The sequence below is a fragment of the Carassius auratus genome, chromosome 7, assembly GCF_003368295.1.
Source record: "Carassius auratus strain Wakin chromosome 7, ASM336829v1, whole genome shotgun sequence".
Taxonomy (NCBI): Eukaryota; Metazoa; Chordata; class Actinopteri; order Cypriniformes; family Cyprinidae; genus Carassius; species Carassius auratus.
The window spans coordinates 25,696,074-25,718,809 of NC_039249.1; the positions used below are offsets into that span (position 1 = coordinate 25,696,074).

The following is a 22,736-nucleotide window of genomic DNA, read 5'->3' on the forward strand; positions in this document are numbered from 1 at the left end:
TTAGTCTAGGGTTGTCGTCATGCTACGGATGTCAATGGTTCTCTACTACAAAGTACCACAAAGACAGATATTAGAGAAACACATTAAAGCCAGCTTTAATGCCAAGCAAGGACTGAGAGCAATTATTACAACAGTTCTCAGCTACTTCAAGGATGAAGAATACAATGTGTTCCTTTGTAAGGGTTTTTTGACGGTCAGCTGAATAACATTCATATTTTTGAATTTTGTGAGAAGAAACAAGCTCTCACAGTTACATTACAATTTGTATTTCGGAAGAAAACCAGGTCATGAACATTCATCCTACAAATAAATAAAAGGAGGTTGGTTTTGTGTTTAGCTAATGAGCTTATCCTGACAAAAATAACAGAAACTGAGATATATTCTCTCCTGACAGATAATTACAATGATAATAGAGGAGACGTTCAATCTTGTTTACAAAAAGAGAAATAAAGCACTACGAAAAGACAAAGCAGCTTAAGAAATTTTCTCCTGAAACTACTTACTTTTTACCAAGATCTGTTGAAAACAAAATGCTTACATTATAGGTATTGTGATCACATTGGTAACTCATGATCAAACTCGGCTTATGAAACCCAGGCTATCTTGGAGCCCTGAGGCATCCCAAGCTTAACAGAAAGTAAGCAAGACATGCTGTTTTCTGTTCTCTCACTCACAATTAGTTATGGATATCTGAGTAATTCCTTAAATTAATTAATATATTATGGTCAATGATATACCCTAATACAAAGCAAACATTATTGCCATTTTTAGGGAGGTAATTGTGTCATTGTTGGGAGGAGGGGCCTGGTGACTCTAAGAAAGTCATAATCATTGCATCAACCTTGAAGTAAATCATCAGGGTCACAAGAAATACAGATCAAATGAGTAACTACTATGGAAGATGAGCAATATGATTAACTGGAAGCTAAAACTAAAATTGTTCAGAGATCACATGATGACATGTAGTTTATATTTGAATGGTATAATTGGTAAAAGACACTATTTGTACAGCCTACTGACTTGGAGCATACATTGAGCAAAGCACAAAAACAAGGTAGCTTATTTTACTGTTTATTTTCCACATATTAACATAACTCAGTAGAGTGTTCTATAATGTGTTTATTTTTCATTTTGTAGTTTCCATTGGTAGGTGGAGCCTAGAAACAGTTTCCCTTACCAAAGCATATACATTTTCCTATTAACAGGAACAACATAGGTCTAGTTTGATCTTTTTGTTTCATTAAACTAGTTATTTAAATCTTCCAACATATTTATGATTCCTGATCAATTTCAACATCAAAAGTGATTATGTCAGGGGGATTTTTCAGTGTCAACTTAATGAATGGAGTTTTTCTCTTCAGTGAAGCGAGTGAACAACAGTCGCACAAAAAGTCTTTTAAAAGAGTTGAGCGAGATGTTATAAAGGGTGTTCTCGTATATAAAGGGCGACTGGTCTCGTACACTTCAGCAGTTTACATATTTCACACGAAGTTCACTAATCCGGGGATTTTCGAAGAGTTGAAGAATTTTTTTTTCACCTGTGTTAGGAGCGTCTGAAAGTCATGCATACCCATATTTGGACATGGTAATTACCGGATGGGCGAGGTCACCTGGCTACGTCAGATCCGAAGCTACCTGCTGAAGACCATTTCCTCAATTTGCGGCGGTTGAGACGCTGGAAGGAACAGCAGCCTTATACTTTAAAGACTTCGAAGGATTAAGACGCTTAAGGATTTTACGAGACTTTTAACGTGTCGAATGGCGTGTGCAAGGATTGTGCGATTGGGAGTTATCGTTTTTCTTTGTCAGGTAAGATTGTTTTATACTTTTTTTTTTTTTTTTTTTTTTTTTTTTACCGTCGAGTAGGCTGGCTAATATACTGAAACTGGACGCGCAGTTTCAGACAAAGGAGTCTACGGTTTGTTATTTTTTTTTCTAATGTTTGTTTATTAATTTGGATTTATTATTATTTTTGTCAGGTATTGTCGTGTGGATATGCGGAAGAGTCGGCATGTACACCTGGATTTGAGTCGGAGTTAATCGTTTTTAAAGTGCACAGAGATCACCTTCAAAGGGGGAAAAGACTAGGAAGAGGTAAGTTAGGCTGGTTTCACATCTCATGAAAATGCTAAAGCAACCGAACGTTTTTTTTTTATTAAAATGTTTAAATTATTTTTAAACAATGCAAAGTACACTAAATCGACTTTTCAAAATCGCGATAGACTCCTGTTATGTTTATGCTGAAATTTGGTATCCCCTTAAGTTTGATTTTGTCGTTCGTGTTTCGTTTTAAGTCTACCTTGTCGGATGTAGGACATTTACTGATATTAAAGTTCGTTGACAACTCTGAACGTTAACCCTTTGATATCTAGACGTTCTTTAGCTTGGCTATCGAGTTAAGTTATTCCCTTGTTTTATGTTGCTGGTAAATTTCGTGTTTCCTGGTGTTGAAAAGCACACAAGTGATCGAGGTAGACTGTTGTTGTGTTTGGTCTGAACCGGTAAATTGATTAAATCGCATTTTAGATCTCACGTCAGGAGTTAAATCAGTCTCATATCATGTTTTAAAGTGCTACCTGAAGCGTGAGCTTTCAGACTCTGCAGGTGTTGTGAAATGACTAATTCAGATGATCTCAGTCAGGGAGTTTCTGTGGGTGTGGGACCAGGAGATTAGGGTCAACAAATTTAGCATTAAGCATTTTTTTTTTCAATCTTTGCATTTTTAATTTTTGTAATGCCATTAACACTTCTATTATAACGTTTTCTATTTAATTCAGTTGGTTTGCATGTGGTGTCATTTTTTTTTTCCTTCAGTCAGGTACTTTCCATTAATAATGATGCCAGTTAAAGATGGTCTGTAAATGGTTTTGGTTTTAATTTGTATCCCCTCATCTCACAACATGACTACATCTAGTCATTTAAAACATTTAATGATTAATTTATTTTCTCTCCCATCCACTATCTAAAATTATCTAACATTTTTGTATGGAATAGCTTCATGCTGCCATATTGATTTTATCCTTTCATACCAACTTCTTGAATTTTAAAAACCTTTCAAATCATTTTTTTAACCAGTATTTGGTTTCTTATTGCAAGTGATCTGTAGTTCATCTCTGTGCATCTTGAAAGGAGCATCCTCTCTGTGTCCCACTAATGGTGACTTATTCTTAAGGGCTGATTGGTTTCACCACTTCCTTTCAGACCACTAATGGATGGCAGCACTGCCATTGCAAAACCTCTGTATAGTGGGTTAGTGCTTAAATGAATTATGCTGTGTAGTTTTTGTAAAAGGACTGATACAGTATGCATTATTCTGAAGCTGAGAAATGGTGGAAATAAAGCGTGGCCTGTGAGTCAGTAGTCCATCTATATATTTTTAATCCAATAAAACTTGCTAATAAACAAAGTTGAAAATGCATTTTCTGAATAAGTTTCTTGATGTGCAACAGACTTGCTGGCTTTGCCTCAGCAGATTATGTAAATTGGTGAGCTGGTTAGAGCAGTCAACCATTTCATTGCCTGCTTTCTCAGATGGTATTTTAATACATTTTGGAATTTCTGCGCCATAGTCTGCCATCTTGGTATAATTACCTACCATAACTGTCACACCCGATTTCATTCACAAACATCTGAATGGATGAAAACCTAGCTAGTGAGGCTCAAATCCTTTCTTCAAATCTTGAGTTTTTTCCCCTCAAACTATTGCAAGGCGGCAGCTTTGTTTTAAATTGCCCATTATTACAATGAATCACTTTAACAACCATTTATTTTTGTGGGTGGAAAAACAAGCTTAGCAAGTAGCTTCCCCGTATGCTTAAACAACATCTGTTAATTTATTGGTTTGAAACTTTTGAAGGCTTTAAAGTTGAAGTGAGGCTGTGCTGCTTTAAGTGTCATACATGGACTATTTTCTTTAACTTTCAGTAACTTTCAATACCTGCGATGGAAGAACAAGAACGCTCTTTCAGTCTGTTGACAAGCGGTTTGACGTGAACACAGATGGGACTGTAACGCTGAAGAGACAAGTGACTCTTCAAGAAGGCCACAAGGTGTTTTCAGTGCATGCTTGGGACTCTGATGGCAAGAAGCACACTGTATCGGTCAAAGTTGAGCGTGTCCACCATAATAAGGAACAGCACGTGGATACTGTCATGAACATCTCCTCTCCAGAGGTACAAACCCATTTCATGCAAGAAACTGCTGTGCAATACAGTGCAAACCTGACATCTACTGGGCACTTCAGTTTTTGTGTTGTACTTCAAATGGATGGTTATTAATCTCTGTACACGATTACAATTAACTATTGAAGCCATGCTAAATTCATTTGGTTTTCCATCCATACTGATTAATGTTTTGCCAAAGCCCATTGGTCTCATTAACACAAAAAGAGTCTGCCGAGGTTTCATTTATGCAGTACTAAAACCTAAGGCCTAAGATTTCCTGAACTTTGTTCTGTATTCTGCTCCATTTATTATACATAGTGGAATAATGTACATCAAGCTAGGAAACAAAGGGTTCTCAAGTTACCATAAATGGGTGAAATTAACATTTTACTCCCCATTTATTAACTGTTTTTAGCTGAACAATTATAGTCATCAGTAGCTGTAATATTTTCATGTTCAAAAGTTTCAAGTTGCCTCGGTCACGCACTGATATTTTTCAGTTTTTCATATTCACTGCTACATAATCTGCACTCTTTAATTGTAAACCAATTTTTTATCATTAATTGTCTCTTACTAATATTTAACTAATATTTTTATTTAGATGGAATCACCCTCTGATCAGGTTTTGACTTTTCCAAAATCTTCAACGGGATTAAAGAGAGCAAAGAGAGATTGGGTTATTCCTCCGTTCAATCTTCTTGAGAATAGCAGAGGTCCGTTCCCAGCGAAACTGGTCCAGGTGAGTGGAAATCATGAAAGGACTGTTCAGAATTAAATGTATTATAGAGATGTTAAGTCTGTCATTGACTTTCCTTTTGCTTTCTGTTTAGATAAAGTCAGACCATGCCAAGGAAACTCAAATGGTATACAGCATCACAGGTGAAGGGGCAGATCTGGAACCAAAGGGACTTTTCACTATTGATAAATTTACAGGGAATCTCTTTGTCACTCAGCCACTCGACAGAGAAAAAAAAGCTTCATACAAAGTGAGTTGATTTATTTAATCAAAATTTTTAATCGTAAATCACAAAGACATCGCTGTCAGCTGTTTCGGAGTTCCTGCTGCTGGTGCAAATGCAACCAGGAAAACCCAAAGGAGAAATTGGTTCTCAAGAAATGACCCTTCTGGCTAATTCCTAGAACCAAGTTCCTAGAACTAGGGCTGCACAATTAATCACGTTTCTAAAATCTCGATTGCAATTACGTAATCATTCAAAGTGCACTGAAAGAAACCAATCTAATGTATACTGTAGTTGACATTCATTTGAGGCTTAATACTATAGAAAAGCACTAGTGTTTTCAGCCTATTTTATATATATATATATATATATATATATATATATATATATATATATAAAAAATACAGCATGCACTTGCATCAAACATTGGTGTATATGAACAGTTCAATGTAAATTGTGATAATAATTGCACTTACAATTTAAAGAAAATCATTAATTGATATTTGTCATAATCATGCAACCCTAAGTAGAACCATGTGGTGTGAAAGCCCCTTAATTTAGTAGACATGGACTGAAACACTTTAAAGAAATGCATTCATTGTTTGCCCTTTAACATGGCCAATTTTTTTTTTTTTCCTCATTTCTTTAGCTTGTAGCTCATGCTGAAGCACGTGAAGTGGCCAATATAAAAGAAAATCCAATGGAAGTTATCATCAATGTGTTTGACCAAAATGATAACAAGCCTGTATTTACTCAAAATCCTTTTAATGGACATGTTCCTGAAGCTGCTGAAAAAGGTACGTATGATGCAGTTTCTCAAGAAAATGGTTTTTAGCAGTTTTTCCCTTCACATGCCTCTGCAGCTTTTACCAACTAATTATTCTTTATTTTCTCATCATAGGTTATGAGTTTATGACCGTCACAGCCACTGATGCAGATGACACGATAGAAACGACCAACGGTATACTCCGCTACACGATTGTCAGCCAAGAGCCAAAACTTCCAAAAGCGAACATGTTTGATATCAACGTTGTATCTGGAAGCATTTTCGTGCAAGAACCAGGCATGGACAGAGAGGTGAGAAGTGACATTTGATGAATCTCAAAGTGGTAATAAAATTACTTGATGTAAACGCACTCATCAGCTATGTTTCCTCTCAGCAATGGCCCAAATATACTTTGTTAATCGCGGCTACTGACATGGAAGGAAGTGGTATGGCAACCACTGGCACAGCAGTTATTACAATTACTGACAGCAATGATAATCCTCCTAAGTTTGAGCAAATTACGGTAATGTATATTTATTTAGAATAGTTTTACTCTACCACTTGTAGGTGTTTGAACTCATTAATTCTTATATACACACCCCATACATATATTTTAGCACATCGTATCTGTCCCAGAGAATAAAGTAGGCTATGTAGTGGCCACACTTCCCGTTACTGATGATGATGAAGTTGGATCACCAGCCTGGTCGACCAAGTATAAGATTATTAGTGGTGACAAGGGTGGGTTTTTCAATGTCACTACTGGACCCAGCCAGCAAGAGGGCATCATCACCACTGTAAAGGTACGGTGTGTTCCTATATGTGTCCAGACAATTGGTTGTGATGACATGCCTTAGTAAAAGACACTTTCTTTTCCATTTAGCCCCTGGACTTTGAGAAGACCAAGCAGTATGTTCTGTCTGTGATCGTTGAGAACGATGATCCATTTGTCGGTTCTTTGCCCACGTCCACTGCCACGGTCACAGTGAATGTAGAGGATGTAAATGAACCTCCTGAGTTTAAACCAAGAGAGAATCTTATCTTCAAACCTGAAGATGCAGCAGTTGGTACTGAATTGGTTACCTATACAGCCATTGATCCAGACATTGGAAAATCACAGAAGATAATGTAAGACTTCAGAGAAATCAGTCAGAAAAGGAAATAATTTAAATGGGTTTCCATGTTTTGTAGTCAACAAAAAGCTAGATGTGCTCTTCATAAATTCAGACTTTTTCTTTTACACTCTAATTTTCTAACTGTTTAGGTGTGAATGTAGTATAACTGTTGAGAACCGCTTTCCAACAGTCAAATCTTTTCCATGTAGCCATAAAACCACAGCATATACTTTTAAACGTAAAATTTTGAAATCTCCACATCTGTTCAAACCAATATTAAAAGGTTAGTTCACACAAAAATTAAGAATTTCATTAAATCACCTTATACCAAACCCATAAGAACTTAGTTCATCTTCAGAACACATTTAAGATTTTTTTTATTTCTGAGAGCTTTCTGACCCTGCATGGACCGTAATGAAACCACCACGTTCAAGGCCCAGAAAGGTAATAAGGACCTAAAATAGTTAACGTGACATCAGTGGATAAAGGTGGTTTTTTTTTTTTTTTTTTTTTTTGTAAAAAAAAAAAAAAAAAAACTTTATTCAGCTGTTTCTTTTCTTCTGCATCAGACTTTGATACATGCTCAAGACAATGAAAGCAACACAGTTATGTGCATAACTCTGCTTGCAAAGAAGCCACAGTGCATCCAGGTTCCATGTCAGAATGACTGCTCCTGCGTCAGCAGAACCACATGCATGAGTCATGGTCCTCTTGTGAATACACGGCAGAGACTGACACAGATAAAGATTGTTGTATAAAGAGATTTTTTTTGCTTTTGTTGCTCACAAAGTGTTCTCATAGCTTCATAACATTTATGGTTGAACCATTGATGTCATGTGGACTATTTTAATGTCTTCTCTGCATTTCTTGGCCTTTGAGCGTGGTAGTTCAGTTGCCATCTATGCAGGGTCAGAAAGCTCAGAGTTCATCAAATACCTTAATGTTTTGAACATGAAAGTTGGTATTGTGGGTTTGGAATGGTATGAGGTTGAGAAACTGACCATTTCCATTTTTGGGTGAATTATTCCCTTAAGTTGTTCTTGATAAACATTTCTAGATTTACAGATTATGATATAGAAAACTTTTTTTTTTTTTTTCAGTTATAAAATGGGCAGTGATCTTGCTGGCTGGCTCAGTGTATCTGCAGAGACTGGAGTGATTAAAGTCCGAAGCGCTATGGATCGAGAATCAATTCATGTAAAAGATGGAAAATACAGTGCTATCATTTTGGCTGTGGATAATGACGGTAATTTGTGTTTCTAAGTAGAAGGAATTCTTGCAGCATTGCCTTTTTCTAATGCGTTTGTACTTGTGTGCAGCAACCTCTCCAGCAACTGGCACAGGCACCCTGATAATTGAATTGGAGAATGTAAATGACAATCCTCCTGTTATTACTGAACGGGCCATAAGTGTTTGCAACCGTGAATCAACCCCAGTTCTTCTCTCTGTAACGGACAAAGATGGACCTCCTTTTGGTGCACCCTTTAGTGTTGAGACCCAAGGAGAAACCAGTAAAAACTGGTCCGCCTCAATGAATGAGACATGTGAGCAATTACTAATGTTTTAAGAAATTCAACATTCTTTCACATTAAAATGGCTGGCTGGTTGGTAGTGGCTATGCATGTCTAACTGTTGTAATGTGCCCCTTTTAGCAACTGGTGTTTTTCTGCATCTCAAGTCTCCGTTGGAGCAGGGAGACTACAATGTAGTCCTGAGAGTGTTTGATCAACATAAGCTGTATCAGGACTGCTCCATTAAAGCATCTGTGTGTGACTGCACAGGAGATCAAGTCCAGTGTAATGACAAGTTGGTAGCAGGGATGTCACTTTCAGGAGTGCTTGGGATCCTGGGAGGAATCTTGGCTCTGCTGTGTATGTACTTTCTCTTATGCATTATGTCCTAACTCCTGGCAGTCAAATAAATTGAGGCTGAAGAAGTGAATTGTAGATGGCTTATTCTGTTGTCATAGTCAATGCAGTAGGCATACAGTACCTGTATGCTCTTTATACTCATCCATTTTTGCAACTGTAATTGGTTTTCAGCTGTTGTGTGTGTGTGTATATAGATGGTTGGTGTATATAAACTATTTTGGTTTAATTCCTTATTACTACTGAATTTAAGTTTGCTAATGTAAGTTATGATTCTTTTACCACAGTGCTCGTTCTTCTTCTGCTTTTGTTCCTGAGGAGGAAAAGCGGTTCCAAAAAAGAACCCCTCCTACCTGAAGATGATGTAAGAGACAACATCTACTATTATGATGAGGAAGGCGGTGGAGAAGACGATCAGGTTGGTTTTAGTTTTAATAAATGTATCCCTTTTTTTTTGATGGCTGAATTCAGTGTTTCGTTGAATGAGCATTCAAGCATCCTGTTATTTGATGTTACTATATTTTATTGCAGTCAAATCTTGCATGCAGCGCTCAAGCATTGTGTACAAAAAAAAATCTGTCTTTTGCTTAACATCTTGCAAAATAAGCATTTGTGACGCTTTGTGAAGTTACTTGTTATGGAGTTCCATAGTCTGGATCAAGACCTAGCCGTCTCATAAAAAAAATAAACTTAGGTTTGGGTTCCATGCAAACTTTACATTCTGACATCAGTGGATCCAACACATGTGCAGTTACATTTGTAGTAGCTTGCGATGACTCTTGATCGATTTATGTTTGGAGGAGGGGAAAAAGTAGCTTGAGAACGTATACTGTCTGTCTGCATGCTGTCTAGCAGTTAGTTTCCTCTTTGCAGTTCTTTTCATATCAAACACCCTTTATGCACAGGATTATGATCTGAGTGTGTTGCATCGTGGCTTGGACAACAGACCTGAAGTGTTCCGAAATGATGTGGCACCCACTTTCCTGCCAGCACCTCAGTATAGGCCTCGACCAGCCAACCCTGAGGAGATTGGGACATTCATTGATGATGTAAGTGATATGTTTAAAGCCTGTGTTGGCCATATCTTTTTATAAATATGGCAATAACACAACTTTGTACCACAGAATCTGAATGCTGCGGATAACGACCCCACAGCACCCCCCTATGACTCCCTCCTGGTGTTTGACTATGAAGGTGGAGGCTCTGATGCAGGTTCACTCAGCTCCATCAACTCTTCCAGCTCAGGACACGACCAAGACTATGACTTCCTCAATGAGTGGGGCCCACGCTTTAAGAAGCTGGCAGACATGTTTGGAGGAGGAGAGGATTAAGAATTTTTTTTTTTCATTCTTCTGTGCAAGGGCACATTAATGGTTTGAGTACAAAACATTTTTTTTTTTCTCCGCCATGAGAAAATTCTGGTGGTTTGCATACTATGTTTAAAGTTGTAACTGCAATAGCACTGTTCATGCATCAGCATAAACAAAGATTCTTTGACTTGGAAGTGTTTTCTTTTCATGGGAGCAGTCGTTTTCTTTTTCTTCCCCTCGTCCTTTTTAAATGGAGCTCCCAGTTGAAAAGATGTTGAATATTTGCTCTGATTGCTCAATAGGTAAGAAAGCTATTATATGAGATGTTTTCCAAAGCTGTTTAACTGTATATTTTATGTAATGCTTTTTTTTTGTAACATTGTTAACTTTGGCATTAAAGATCTAAAACATGAATGATACTGTAAACTTACCATTTTTGAAAAGTACTGATCTTTCAAAAACTTTATCTGCAGTCTTATTTCTGTCCCTTTCAGCTGCAAGGATGTTGACTTTTTTTTTTTTTTTTTTTTTTTTTTTTTATTGATTCTTTTATAGAGAAATGATTGTTAGGCATTTACACTGCATATTTTATTAAATAAATTACTTTTACTCTTTGTTTCAAAGTGTTCAGTCTACAGCACATCTCACAGTGTACTGGAATCTGGGATAATCTTAGTATCAACCAAATTTGTGTTGTTCAAAAGTCAAACTGTGGTAATATTATTTTTTCGGGAATTTGTTATACATACTACATATACTTATATCATGAACCGTAAAGTACGCAGGAGGCCCTTAATCATAACTCAATAGTGAGTGCATACTGCAAAATTATGTACTATAATTACATACTCTGTAATTATGCTGCAAAAAGTACACCAAATAGGATGTAATAATGCATATCAAACAAGAAAAGCAGCAGGGTGACAATTTTAGTGGTGGTTGATTGCAAGCATTGATTACAAGCATAGCCTTAAGTAGTTATAATGGGTAGTAGGTGGGTATAACTCCAACTACTTTTCTAAGGCAATTTCATAAATTATGCAAAGGCTGTGAAAATGAATCTGCATTGTTTATCCTTTTGATTGTACTGTACATTCCACCACTGACTAGGAACATCAAGCTGTCCAGCCATGGCTTCCTTTTTCACAAGAGAACAAATGAGTTAACAAAAAGGTCAAATTCCTCTAAACATCCGTCACAAATGAGCAAAATCAAAGAATATAATTCTGATGTGCTGGAAAAGATTGAGCTTCACAAAGTAGAAAGTGGCTATAAGAAAATGGCTAAAGCTAAAAGACTTGAATTGAATGCGTTTCTTGTCACAGAATATTTCTGCATACAGCAGAATTAGGAGCACTGCTCCTTACTGGTGTTAGAAAACAGACATCTAATCAAAGACAATAAATAAGACTAAAAACTACAGTACAATTTTACAAGTAATTACAAGTGACTGATTCATGATATTAACATAAAGCAATCTGAGTAAAGTGACCATTTATAGTATTGCACTTTAGCCTTCACAGTGAAATGCACAGTACGTTTTAAGTTTTTAATTCAGCTGTTTAAGATTGTTCTTGAAAGCTGTGAGATGGAGGGGATGACATCAGCTTTGTGCTGGTGCTCATACAATCTCTTTCATCCGTGGAACAACAAAAGGGCATGTTAGTGACCCTGCAATGAAGAAAATCGTTTTGGTTTGAAAAACCTCAAGGATGAGAAAAGGATGACTGTATTTTAAATTTAGAGAAATATTTATCCATTTAACAAGCTTTAAAAAAGCACTGTAAAGGCTAAAACAAATTGAAATGTATAAGTATAAATAAAATAGAAACATACAGGAAAAAGTATCACACTTGATGCAAATTTGAGTACATTAATGGCACACTAGATGGCGATGTCAAATACAGTTGTAGACTTTCCAGTTCAATCAAATGTCTAGAATCTCTTCAAACCCTTACATTTGTAAAAGCAATTCATGTTGCTTTCAAAGGAAGGTGTATTGACAACCTAGCTAACATTTTTATGTTTCCTGAATTGCTCTGAATAGTTTGGATTGATGGATATGTATATTTGTTTCCAGTTGTATTAGCAATTTTGAACTGAATTAAAATATTTGATTTAGCCTACTTTGTGTTTGCATTTTAAATTAAAATGTTTTAAATAAAATGGGAATCAATTGTGGCAGGAAGTGGTGACAGAGAAGGGCATACTAATTGTTTTGAACAAATGAAAATTTCATAAATAAATCATGCACAAAATTCAAAACGCACTTGTTTGCACGACTACACATTTAAAACCCATTCAGAAGTGGAGTGGGTCGTACAGTACTTTGTGCTTGACATTAATAAAAAAGGATCAGGGATGTTTATTTGTAACAATATGGGAAAGTTCTAAAAGTTTCAGACGCACAGCACAAAAAAAAAGAAAAAAGGAATTATAAAAATAAACGTGTTATATGACTATCTTGTCTCCCCTATGCTCTTAACGTTTAATTACATTTTTACATTTAAATTAAGATTCGTGGGGCATTTATGTTGCTGGGATAGAACAATACAATGAAGTGAAATAAACAACAAAGGAGAAAAATTTTAAATAAGAAACACCGACTTATTTAAATTAGCCTGAGAAAAGTAACAAGTCACCTAGCTTTGCCTCATCATTCTATTATTATTAACAAATATGTAGTAATAATTAATAAGATTTATTCTTTCTTTTTTTTCGTTTGTTTAGGCTAATATTTATTGATTTAATTAATAAAAATATTTAAAATATTTATATTAATAAAAATTCTAAAAGCTATAACTTGTCTTTTTCTCAAAGAGTGGTCTAATAGAAAGTGTGCGTGAAAAAAGATCTACTCACTGGGGAAAGAAGTGCCATATGTTTTAATGTTTTAATCGCACGCGTGCACCTGTTTGCTGTGGAATGTCGGCACAAACATGGTTCCGCCCTCTTACACTTGTCCTTTCACTCTGATTGGTTGAGCAAAATGTGTATGATAATTTACGTCTAGCCTGCACCTGACTCTCTTCTCTACTCGAGAAGAATGTTGCGCAAAGACAACCTCCAAGCATCAGCTATTTATTCAATACACCATCTCCCTCTTAAAACTCTTGCGCGTGCAGAACTACTTGCGCTAGTCAGATATAGCAACAGTTATTTCATTGAAAAGACCCAAGATACGATGCCAAGGTCTTTCTTGGTGAAGAAACACCTCACTAACAAGAAGCCTGACTATGGTGTGTTGGATTCCAAAAAACATGGTAAGTTATTTTCAAACTTTCGTCTCGACTTTATCTAGCTTGTTAATGGCAGTGAAAGCTGTTTTTTCCGTAGCCTCATAGAAACTACATGCCACAGATCTCTATTTGCTTTATTAGTTTGATTATTATTATCTTATCATTGTTTTGTTTTTTTTTGTTTTTTTATATTTGCATCGTAGTAATGTGAAAAACATATTTGGAAAATGTTAAATGCAGTTTTAATTTAATGATCATTTAAATGTATTAATGATAATTTAATAAATGTTTATATATCTATATAGCTTGTGAATGTCTGAAGGGGAAGATTAAATTATTTGCATGTTTTGCACTGTAAATTAATAACGTTCTGACTTAACAAATAAGGACATATCTGGAAATCGTATGGTTTGTACAAAATAGTTAACATGGGCATGACTTATATAGCCTAATGCATATGGTGATGAATCCTTATTATGTATTCATATTTCCCTGAGACTTTTTAATTTACATTTAGTCTTTACGTTAACATGAGTTATAAAGTAATAAATACACAGAAAAAAAAAATAGCCTGTCACTGCTTGAAATGTTTAAGCTTCTTTGTGATGGGCCTGTATGATCAGCCACAGATGTTCTATACAGTCACGAGGAGTAGATAATAAGAAACTTATGAAGACTGAGAACAGATATCTCAAACGAGCCTGGAGTTTAGCAGGTGCACAATCTCTCACAAAAGAGGGTCTCTTTTGTGTTAGCCCTCACTTTGGGGTTTGAAGAGTCCTATTAGAAAAGCTGAAGATGGATATAGTGCTCCTTAATGATGCTTGTACCCTGCAGTGCCTTAAAATATATGCTTTCGTTCTCCACTATTGGCCCAATCATAACATCTTTGCCAAAAGTATGTCTTAGAGAAAAATTGAAAATAATAATCGGTGGACTTGACCATAGTAATTATGAGAGGTGGTTCTTGTTTGTCTCTCTCCCCCTCTCTCTTTGCTATGTTTATTGGTCAATAAAATGTGTCCATAGAAATATATATCTATTACCACTTCATACAATTTCTGCTTTGTATGTAGCAATGCATTTATGGTCTGATTTGCCCTGAACAGTAAACATTGAAAACATAATTCTGTTCGTTTAAATTGTCAGACAAACCCAACACATTACACGATTTAATTATGTTCTTAATTAATAAGATTGTATGTGTATTAATTCAATTAAATCCAATCAATTAAATCCAGGGTTATCCAGATGATTCTCAACAGTCAGCATTAAATAATCTTTGGGAATTATTAATAATAATTGTTTAGCTGTGTATTTAAATGTTCATTTCAAGAATTTCACACTGTTTGATGTGATCATGTGCATTACATATCTCCACAGAGGTGATCCATGTTGAATCTCCAAGCTCCAAACTCAAATTTCTTCATCCCCATGAGAATCCGTTTCCTGCACCATTTCTTGCCAACTCAGCATTGAGCCCCACTTTGCGGATGAACCCCATCAGTTCAGGGATCTGTGTGCCTCCACCCAAGTCTGCCCACCCAAGCCTGCCCATGGACGGCACATTTCTGGGTATGACTTACCCCCTACCTGTAACATCCAGTCCCGTTCGAGATATGCAGCCTGCGCTCCCAATGCTGGAGTGTACAAAACCACGGCCATTTCAGCTCTCCCAAAGAGACCTACAAGACAATGTCCCTGTGTCGCCTTTAGCACTGAGCACCACTGGCGGCAGTCAGGAGCGCAGCGATGACTGCTTTAACTGCCAGAAAGCTTTCTTGACCTTATCTAGTCTGGCCAACCAAAGACAAATTCACTGTCAGTGGCAATGCCAAAAGTACTTTAGCTGCAAGTATTGTGACAAGGAGTATGTGAGTCTAGGGGCGCTGAAGATGCACATCCGGACACACACACTGCCATGTGTGTGTAAACTGTGTGGAAAGGCCTTTTCTAGGCCCTGGCTACTTCAGGGACACATTCGCACACACACAGGTACGTTCACAGGCTGTAAACACTTGTAGGGACAATTTTGTATTTACTGGATTGGAAAGCTAAAACAATATATATTCTTAAAGGAATATGTCACTTAAAAAAAATTAATTGTTTATTCACCCTCATGTCATCTCATATTTTTTACTTCTGTGAAAACAAAATAAGTTAGACAGGATGGCAGTACCACTTTTCATATGAAAACAACAACAACAACAACAACAACAACAAAATTATATAAACCATATAAAACGTGATATTTCAAGTCTTATTAAGTTATATGACGGCTTTACGAAATGAACCGACCAAAACTTAAAGGGACAGTCCACCCAAATGAAGAGTGTCATTATTTACTCACCCTCATGTTATTCCAAATCTGTATGTCTTTCTTCTGCTGAACATAAATTCAACATAACATAACATGATCATTCTTTCGTTCATTTGTTCTTTCTTTATCTCAATACAATGAAAAAGTCAGTGGAATCCAAAAATGTTTGGTCGTCAACTTTCTTCAAAATATCTTATCTTGTGTTCTGCAGAAGAAAAGTCATAATGAGGGTGGATAAATCATGACACAATTTCATTTTTGGGCGAATTGTCTATTTAAGTCATTTTTCACTGACAATTTCCTTCTGCATTCTCAAATCTCATTTCCAATTCTGTAGAATTATAAAAGGCACCCTTAAACATGTTGTGCTTTTTTTTTGACATCACGGACATTAAAACACCATTGATTATGAAACTTTTATAGTTCTTTCAGTATTTTTTGGAATAAAAACTATCCACATTCCGTGTATGAAAAACAGAAGCAAGGAAATTTTGTCAAATGTAATCTTTTGTGTTTCTTGGGAGAAAGAATATAAAACAGGCCTATGATTTACTTAGAAAATGTTTTCACTCTAAATTACAAAGAAATGTCGTAAAATAATTAAAAAGAAATGGCAAGTAATACATTGAACTGAGTTAAAATTAATAACGTTATTAATTCATTCAGTAGAAAGACTTAAGAGTAAAACATACTCTTAAACATACACTTTTAAAAATGGAGGTGCTTAAAATGTTCTTTAACGCAGTGCCATAGAAGAGCTATTTTTGGTTCAACAAAGGACCATTCAGTCAAAGGTTTTTTAAAGAACCATCTCTTTCCTCCCTCTTATAATCTGAAGAACCTTTATGCACCACAACGAACCTTTTGTGAAGAGAAAGGTTCTTCAGATAACCAAAAAAGCTTCTTCTATTGGCAAAGCACCATTATTTAAAACAATTTAATGTTTTATTTACAACACAGAAAATTCATATATAACAATATGTAACAAATAACATTTACATTTTTGTTGATTTTCTGCTTAAAGAAATTTGAAAATGACACATTGTATTTTGAAAATGGATCTAAAATGGTAAGAGCTAACTCAAATCATTTCATTATTTCAGGTGAAAAGCCATTCTCCTGCCCCCACTGCAGTCGTGCATTCGCTGACCGCTCAAACCTTCGGGCACATTTACAAACCCACTCCGAGATCAAGAAATACCAGTGCCGAAGCTGCTTTAAAACCTTCTCCAGAATATCCCTCCTGACAAAGCATGAAGAGGCCGGGTGCTGCCCATGTCCTAATATGTCGTAGGTTGTGGGTTGTCAGGGTAAGTTATAGTGCCAAAGTTTGTCAAATCAAAGTGCCTCCCAAACTCAAGGGTCTTGGTATATTGACTGATGTACTGTATACTCTTTGAATTAAATGAACAAACTGTAATCACATTATGCTGTACATTGTGTGTGATCTTAGAAAGTTGCTATAATGATAGTTTTGATGGTTTTTCAGGTTATGTTTTGTAATGAAGAAATTTCAAAGAACACAATAAAATCATATTTTTCTAATAACGTGTCCTGTATAGTATTATAGCAGATGAAATAGGTTTTGAAACAACTGCTGTAGGCTTCCATGTCTGCTTATTATGGGTCAGACAGATTGTTGAACTTCTGACTTCACATGCCATTAAGTCCTATCCTACATCCCAGCTCACACAGTATTAATTAATATGTCTATATTCATGGCAGCTGTGGAGAGGAACATTCTTTGAGGCTAAATAAAACCTACATTTGTAATTGTGCATGGAAAAAATCCATGTATATATATCTGTTTATTGGCAGGTGGATGGAGGCCAGCTGCATGCCGTAATGGTGCCATGCCAAAACTCCATCAGTAAGGGTCTTAGTCTTCATTTTCTTTTGTCCAAGATAAATATTTCATAGGAAGAGTCCATTTGTTTAATCACAGATGAAAAAGGGACAATATGACTATGAGTCCACACAATGAAGAAGGCAGAATGTTTTACATATTAAAAAAAAAAAAAATTATCACATGAATTAATGTCAGTTGAGTCAGTTGCTGGTTATTACAAGAAACAAGCTGAATTATGATTGCTCAACCTATATAAACATCACACAAAAGCATGCTCACATACCGTGCATTATGTGTTGATAAGAGGTGTCATATATTTACAGATAAATACAGCTGCAAGCAATAATGGACCCAAAAACCCCTGCAACATTATTTACAGTCCTAAGCAATGAATCTAAAGAATCGAGGGATAACAGGGCCGAGTGTGCAGCACTCATTAGAGCATTAGATACAACCTCACTTCCTGTTTGGTAGTATTCTCATTCCAAGGTGTCCGATACTGCTGCATTGACTGAGAAGATTCAAAATATATAGTTAAAAATACATAGGACCTTAAAAATGGGGAGTGGTGTATTTCACATGGTGTAACTAATAGTGACACAAATGCATGATTTTATGCTAGGTTATTCTTAGGTTATATTTTATAGTTGGTTTAACTGTGTCAGTATTTGTCAGTAGTTCTCACTTTATTGTGCCATCCTAAACGCTGAAGTCAATGTGTACTCACAATTGGAAGCTGAACAGTTGAAAATTAACTGTTGCTTTCACATTTTTTCTGATGTTGATTCACTCTGAAATACGTCACATTACAGAACAAATGGGTTGGAAATGACCACATTGCCTTTACTTATAGAACTATTTTGAAAACCCTTTTTATTGACTTTACTGTGAAGAAGAAAATTATTTTGGAAAACAAGCTACATTTTTTTTTTTTTGCTAAATACAAGATGACTATTCATGAAACATGAAACAGTTTTTGGGCTGGTAGTGATAAACTTTCAGACTAAACTCAGTTTCTTTTTTAGCTTCTTCATATGGACCATAGAACAAAAATCACTACTCATGTAAAAGGCCTAATGATTCAGGACCAACAGGTTCTCTTCCCATATTAAGGGACAGCTCTAGAGGGCAGAGGTTTGGCTCCATCTGCAAGTCTGGTGGTATTTTACCATAGTCATGAAACAGCAGACATAGACTGGAATTTGTTCATTTAGCCTGACTGGAGCCGGCATGACCAAACCTTCACCTCCAACACTAAATTTACATTTGTCTCATTCCTTAGCCACAGTCCGCCAATCCCACTGTCTGCTAAAGCAAGTCTTCTTCATATTGACCATGCAGGTGTTCCCGTCTGGTTGTGTCCTAAATCTATTGTAGCTGCTGACGAGAAAGAGCTGGATAAACTAAAGGCCACAATGGCAGACATGATCTTGACCCCCTGTCACTATGCTCCATGACGTGATCGTCAGCTGACACGGATGGTCCTAACTATAACCACTGTGACTCCACAAAAGAAGTGTCCAACTCTAAAAATATGTTGTAGCCATGGTGAAGCAGGCATTGGCCCACCCCCATACTGCTTCAGATGGGTCAAAAATAGATCTTGAGGGACTATTTCTGACCAGCTGAAGAATAGGCCAAGCAGGAGGGCTTCCATTCCCACTTGCCTCTGGCAAGAAGGAGTGGAATTCAGAGAGTTTCCAATTGATCTAATGAGTCAGCTCTCCCCATTTCCACTGAGAACACCTGTGTCTCCAAACACTAGCAGCCAGTGTACCCCCACAACCCCCACAGCCCAAGTCTTCCACACTCCTTGTTCTGTCAATCACAGCTTGTCTCTCAGAGAATCAACTTTTGGACTGAGTTGGAGACATAGTGGTGAAAGGTTTACTTAATGCCACGAGGAAAACAGTCAAATTTTCTTTCCACCCCAAAATGAAATTCCTCTCTTCATCTTTGGAACACAGATTAAGATTTTCTTTTTGAGAGAGGAAAAAAAGTTGAATAAACTCATTGTTTTTGTATTCTTCGTACACAAAACGTATTCTTGTAGCTTCATAAAATTAAAGCTGAACCACGGATGTCACATGGACTATTTTAACAATGTCCTTACTACCTTTCTGGGCCTTGAATTCTGTTGTTGTCTATGCAGGGTCAGAAAGTGCTCAGATTTATCAAAAATATCTTCATTTGTGTTACAAAGATGAGCAAAGGATTTATCGGTTTGGAACGACATGAGGGTGAGTAATTAATGACAGAATTAAAAATTTTGACTAAACTTTAAAGAGTAACACTTCAGCCCATGTTCCAACTTATTTAGGCTTTTTAAAAGAAGTTTCCTATGCTAATTCTGCATTTATTCTATGAGAAATATGGTAAAATAGTAATATTATGAAATAATATAAAACAATTTAAATGTCATTTATTTCTGTGATGGCAAAGCAGAATTTTCAGCAGACATTACAATAATCTTCAGTGTTAAATGATCCTTAAGAAATCATCCTAATATGCTGATTTGGTGCTCATTTCTTAAGAAACATTTTTTTATTACTATCTGTATCTGTGCTGCTTTATAATTCTGGTGACTGGGATATACCATTTAAAAGGTGAAATTAAAAAAGAAATGTGTGTGTGTCTGTAGCTTTCATGTCTATTTCCATCTTGTAGATAAGTTTGGCTGTTTTCCATGCCAGCAAAAATCCCTTAAAATGCATCAGTGACAGTGAGGCATTTGTTAAGCATGATTATATGAGGTAACTATAGGCTGCAAATGATAAAAATGTTTCTGAGATATCAACGAAAACTTCTACGGTATAAAAATAGGGGATTCTGTTTATAAAGTAAGTATGGAACTGCATTACATGGCACACTATTATAATTACAGCTGCTACTTTTAGCCACCTTTAAGACAAAGTTGGCCTATATTTAGCCTATTAAGCGGATGCTATCCAGCTCGAGGCAGATATTTTTACAGCCGCTGAGATTTACAGAATATTTTCCACACTGAGTGCTGGGAGTATATAAATATCAAGCTCTTACAACCCGTTGACACACAGTGCATGACAGTAATGCATTGCACTTGTTACCCCAGCAGCACCAGCACTGCGCTCTTCTGCTCTGGTTAAGGAGGGGCCAAGAGTTGGTTATATCTGTCCACTTGTTGTGGAAAATAAGTTCCCCAGAACAGGTGCAGCACGGTAACATTTAGAGGCCTGTTCCTGTCAGCCAGCAACCCCACCCTATTTTCCACCCTCAATCTAGGCTTGTTTTCCGCCACAGATTGATCACTGCATTTGTGTTTTACTCTGTGCCCTTTAACCTCTGAAGTTAAGATAGGTCACCACTCCAAAGCACTGCATCTCTCTTGTGTTGGTGCTGCGCTTCAAACACTTTCTCTTGACACTTCTGCAAGGGCATAAATCTCACACATGCCCAAGCTTCAATAAAAGTTTCCTGGTCATCTAACAGAAAACTAATATTCTCACTTATTTAGTGTAAGCCATCCAACATCACTTGGACACTCACAGATGTTTATTAGGAACAGGATCTTTTTAAATATATAATTATGAATTAAACACGAGAATGGATTATCTAAGCCTGTGTATGATGCCTTTAAAAACAAATATAAAAATGACATGAAAAATAATTTTTTTTTTTTTTTTTCACAGTCACGAATCTGCACAGTTCTTTTCAAGACTGTAATACTTTAATGTTTTAATAGAATTATAAAATTGCAAAGATGTAAAAGAACAACTAATTGAATTTAATTTAAATTTGAACAATAATACATTTTCATTTGACTGAAAACAGCATGCAGTTAAGTGTTAAAAAACTTTACATTCAGTTAGCACTTAACAATACTGTAGCATGCTAAGTATACCAAAAAGTATTCTAAAGCGTGCTTTTTCACAACATTAAATCAAATAATTAACAAGTGAATAATTTATTTAGACTTGAAATAATGTTATCTTTGGTGTTCCTAACATAGAATATGATACTTATTAAAACTCAAGATGGTAGTAAGTAAGTCATAATGGACACGAAGGAGATGTTTGAGCACAAAGACCCAAATGCAGTTTGAGTATAGAAAACTTCTGTGAACAACCATATTGTGCCAACATGACCTGCTCAAGTTGTGGCAAACAGGGTCAAAGCAGGTCACTCTCACACTTTACAACAAAAAGCTTATTAGAGACACTTAAGGGTCCGGTCTCACAAGGAAGCCAGAAGATCTGTGTCGTTAATGAGCCACTGAACACTACAACACCTGCTCCTAAACCCTACAGCTATATGCATAAACAAATTCTAACTGTTTCAACAGCAGCTCTAGAAAAGCAATAAAAATCAGCTCTACAAACAATGTGCAGATACATGAAGTCTTAGGCGCAAGTAACTCTAGCAAGAATGCCACTAAAGATGTCAGCCACAATGATTTATAATAACGCAGAACCGCCTTCCACCTGCAGGTGACAGACTACAGAGGTCTGGCAAGCTTTCGGCAGGTGCTGATCTTGACTGCAGGCAGGTTGAGTGAGCCAGCATGTTTCCTAAGAGCCTACCATCACCCTGGATTCTCAGTGTTGTTGCAGACGGTCCTGCTGCCTTCCAAACTCTAGCACCTCTAAAGCCAGGCATTGCCCTGGCAACCAGCAATTAAATACAGGATTCTTGGGTCTACAGTGGGCTGGGGTTCCCCCATTCTCCAAGAAAAAGAACCCCCCCCCACCCTCCATGAGAGGACATCTATTCAGGTCTGGTAATTCAGCCGTTGTCTTGTGAATGAACTCCTAGCCATGTGTTTCTCATTTGTCACCTGCCTCCACATGTTCGGACAATGGGGCGGAGAAGATATTGTCACTGACAGTGACCCGACAATACAGTTTTTTACATGCAGGTTAAAATCCTCAGTGTTTTAGTATATTTTTCCCCCTAAGACATCCCAGCTGTGCACAATGCTTATGCCAAAAGAAGAGGCCATTAAAGATGATTGCATCTGTGATTTTCTTAAGGGGAAAAGGGCTAGGTACAGTACACACAGGGTTAAACTGTAGTAGTTTACTATGTTATACAAGTAATTTTTGGGGTTATTATTATTATTATTATTATTATTATTTTGTCTGATAATGAAAACAATCATTTATAGTAAT

General features: G+C 36.4%; 2 protein-coding genes across 2 annotated transcripts; both read left to right on the forward strand.

The window, feature by feature from the left end:
- Window positions 1-1,629: 1,629 nt before the first annotated feature.
- On the forward strand, window positions 1,630-10,595 carry LOC113106334 (B-cadherin). Its single transcript, XM_026268158.1, has 16 exons — window positions 1,630-1,809; window positions 1,980-2,094; window positions 3,925-4,172; window positions 4,765-4,902; window positions 4,994-5,149; window positions 5,772-5,919; window positions 6,024-6,199; window positions 6,283-6,411; window positions 6,506-6,691; window positions 6,772-7,016; window positions 8,104-8,249; window positions 8,323-8,547; window positions 8,656-8,874; window positions 9,159-9,289; window positions 9,777-9,920; window positions 9,996-10,595. Exons 1-16 carry the CDS (start codon window positions 1,759-1,761, stop codon window positions 10,200-10,202), a joined length of 2,664 nt encoding a protein of 887 aa, XP_026123943.1. The 5' UTR covers window positions 1,630-1,758; the 3' UTR covers window positions 10,203-10,595.
- Window positions 10,596-13,097: 2,502 nt separating this feature from the next.
- Window positions 13,098-17,256, forward strand: snai3 (snail family zinc finger 3). Its single transcript, XM_026268161.1, has 3 exons — window positions 13,098-13,444; window positions 14,804-15,415; window positions 16,844-17,256. Exons 1-3 carry the CDS (start codon window positions 13,228-13,230, stop codon window positions 17,032-17,034), a joined length of 1,020 nt encoding a protein of 339 aa, XP_026123946.1. The 5' UTR covers window positions 13,098-13,227; the 3' UTR covers window positions 17,035-17,256.
- The last annotated feature ends 5,480 nt before the right edge of the window (window positions 17,257-22,736 follow it).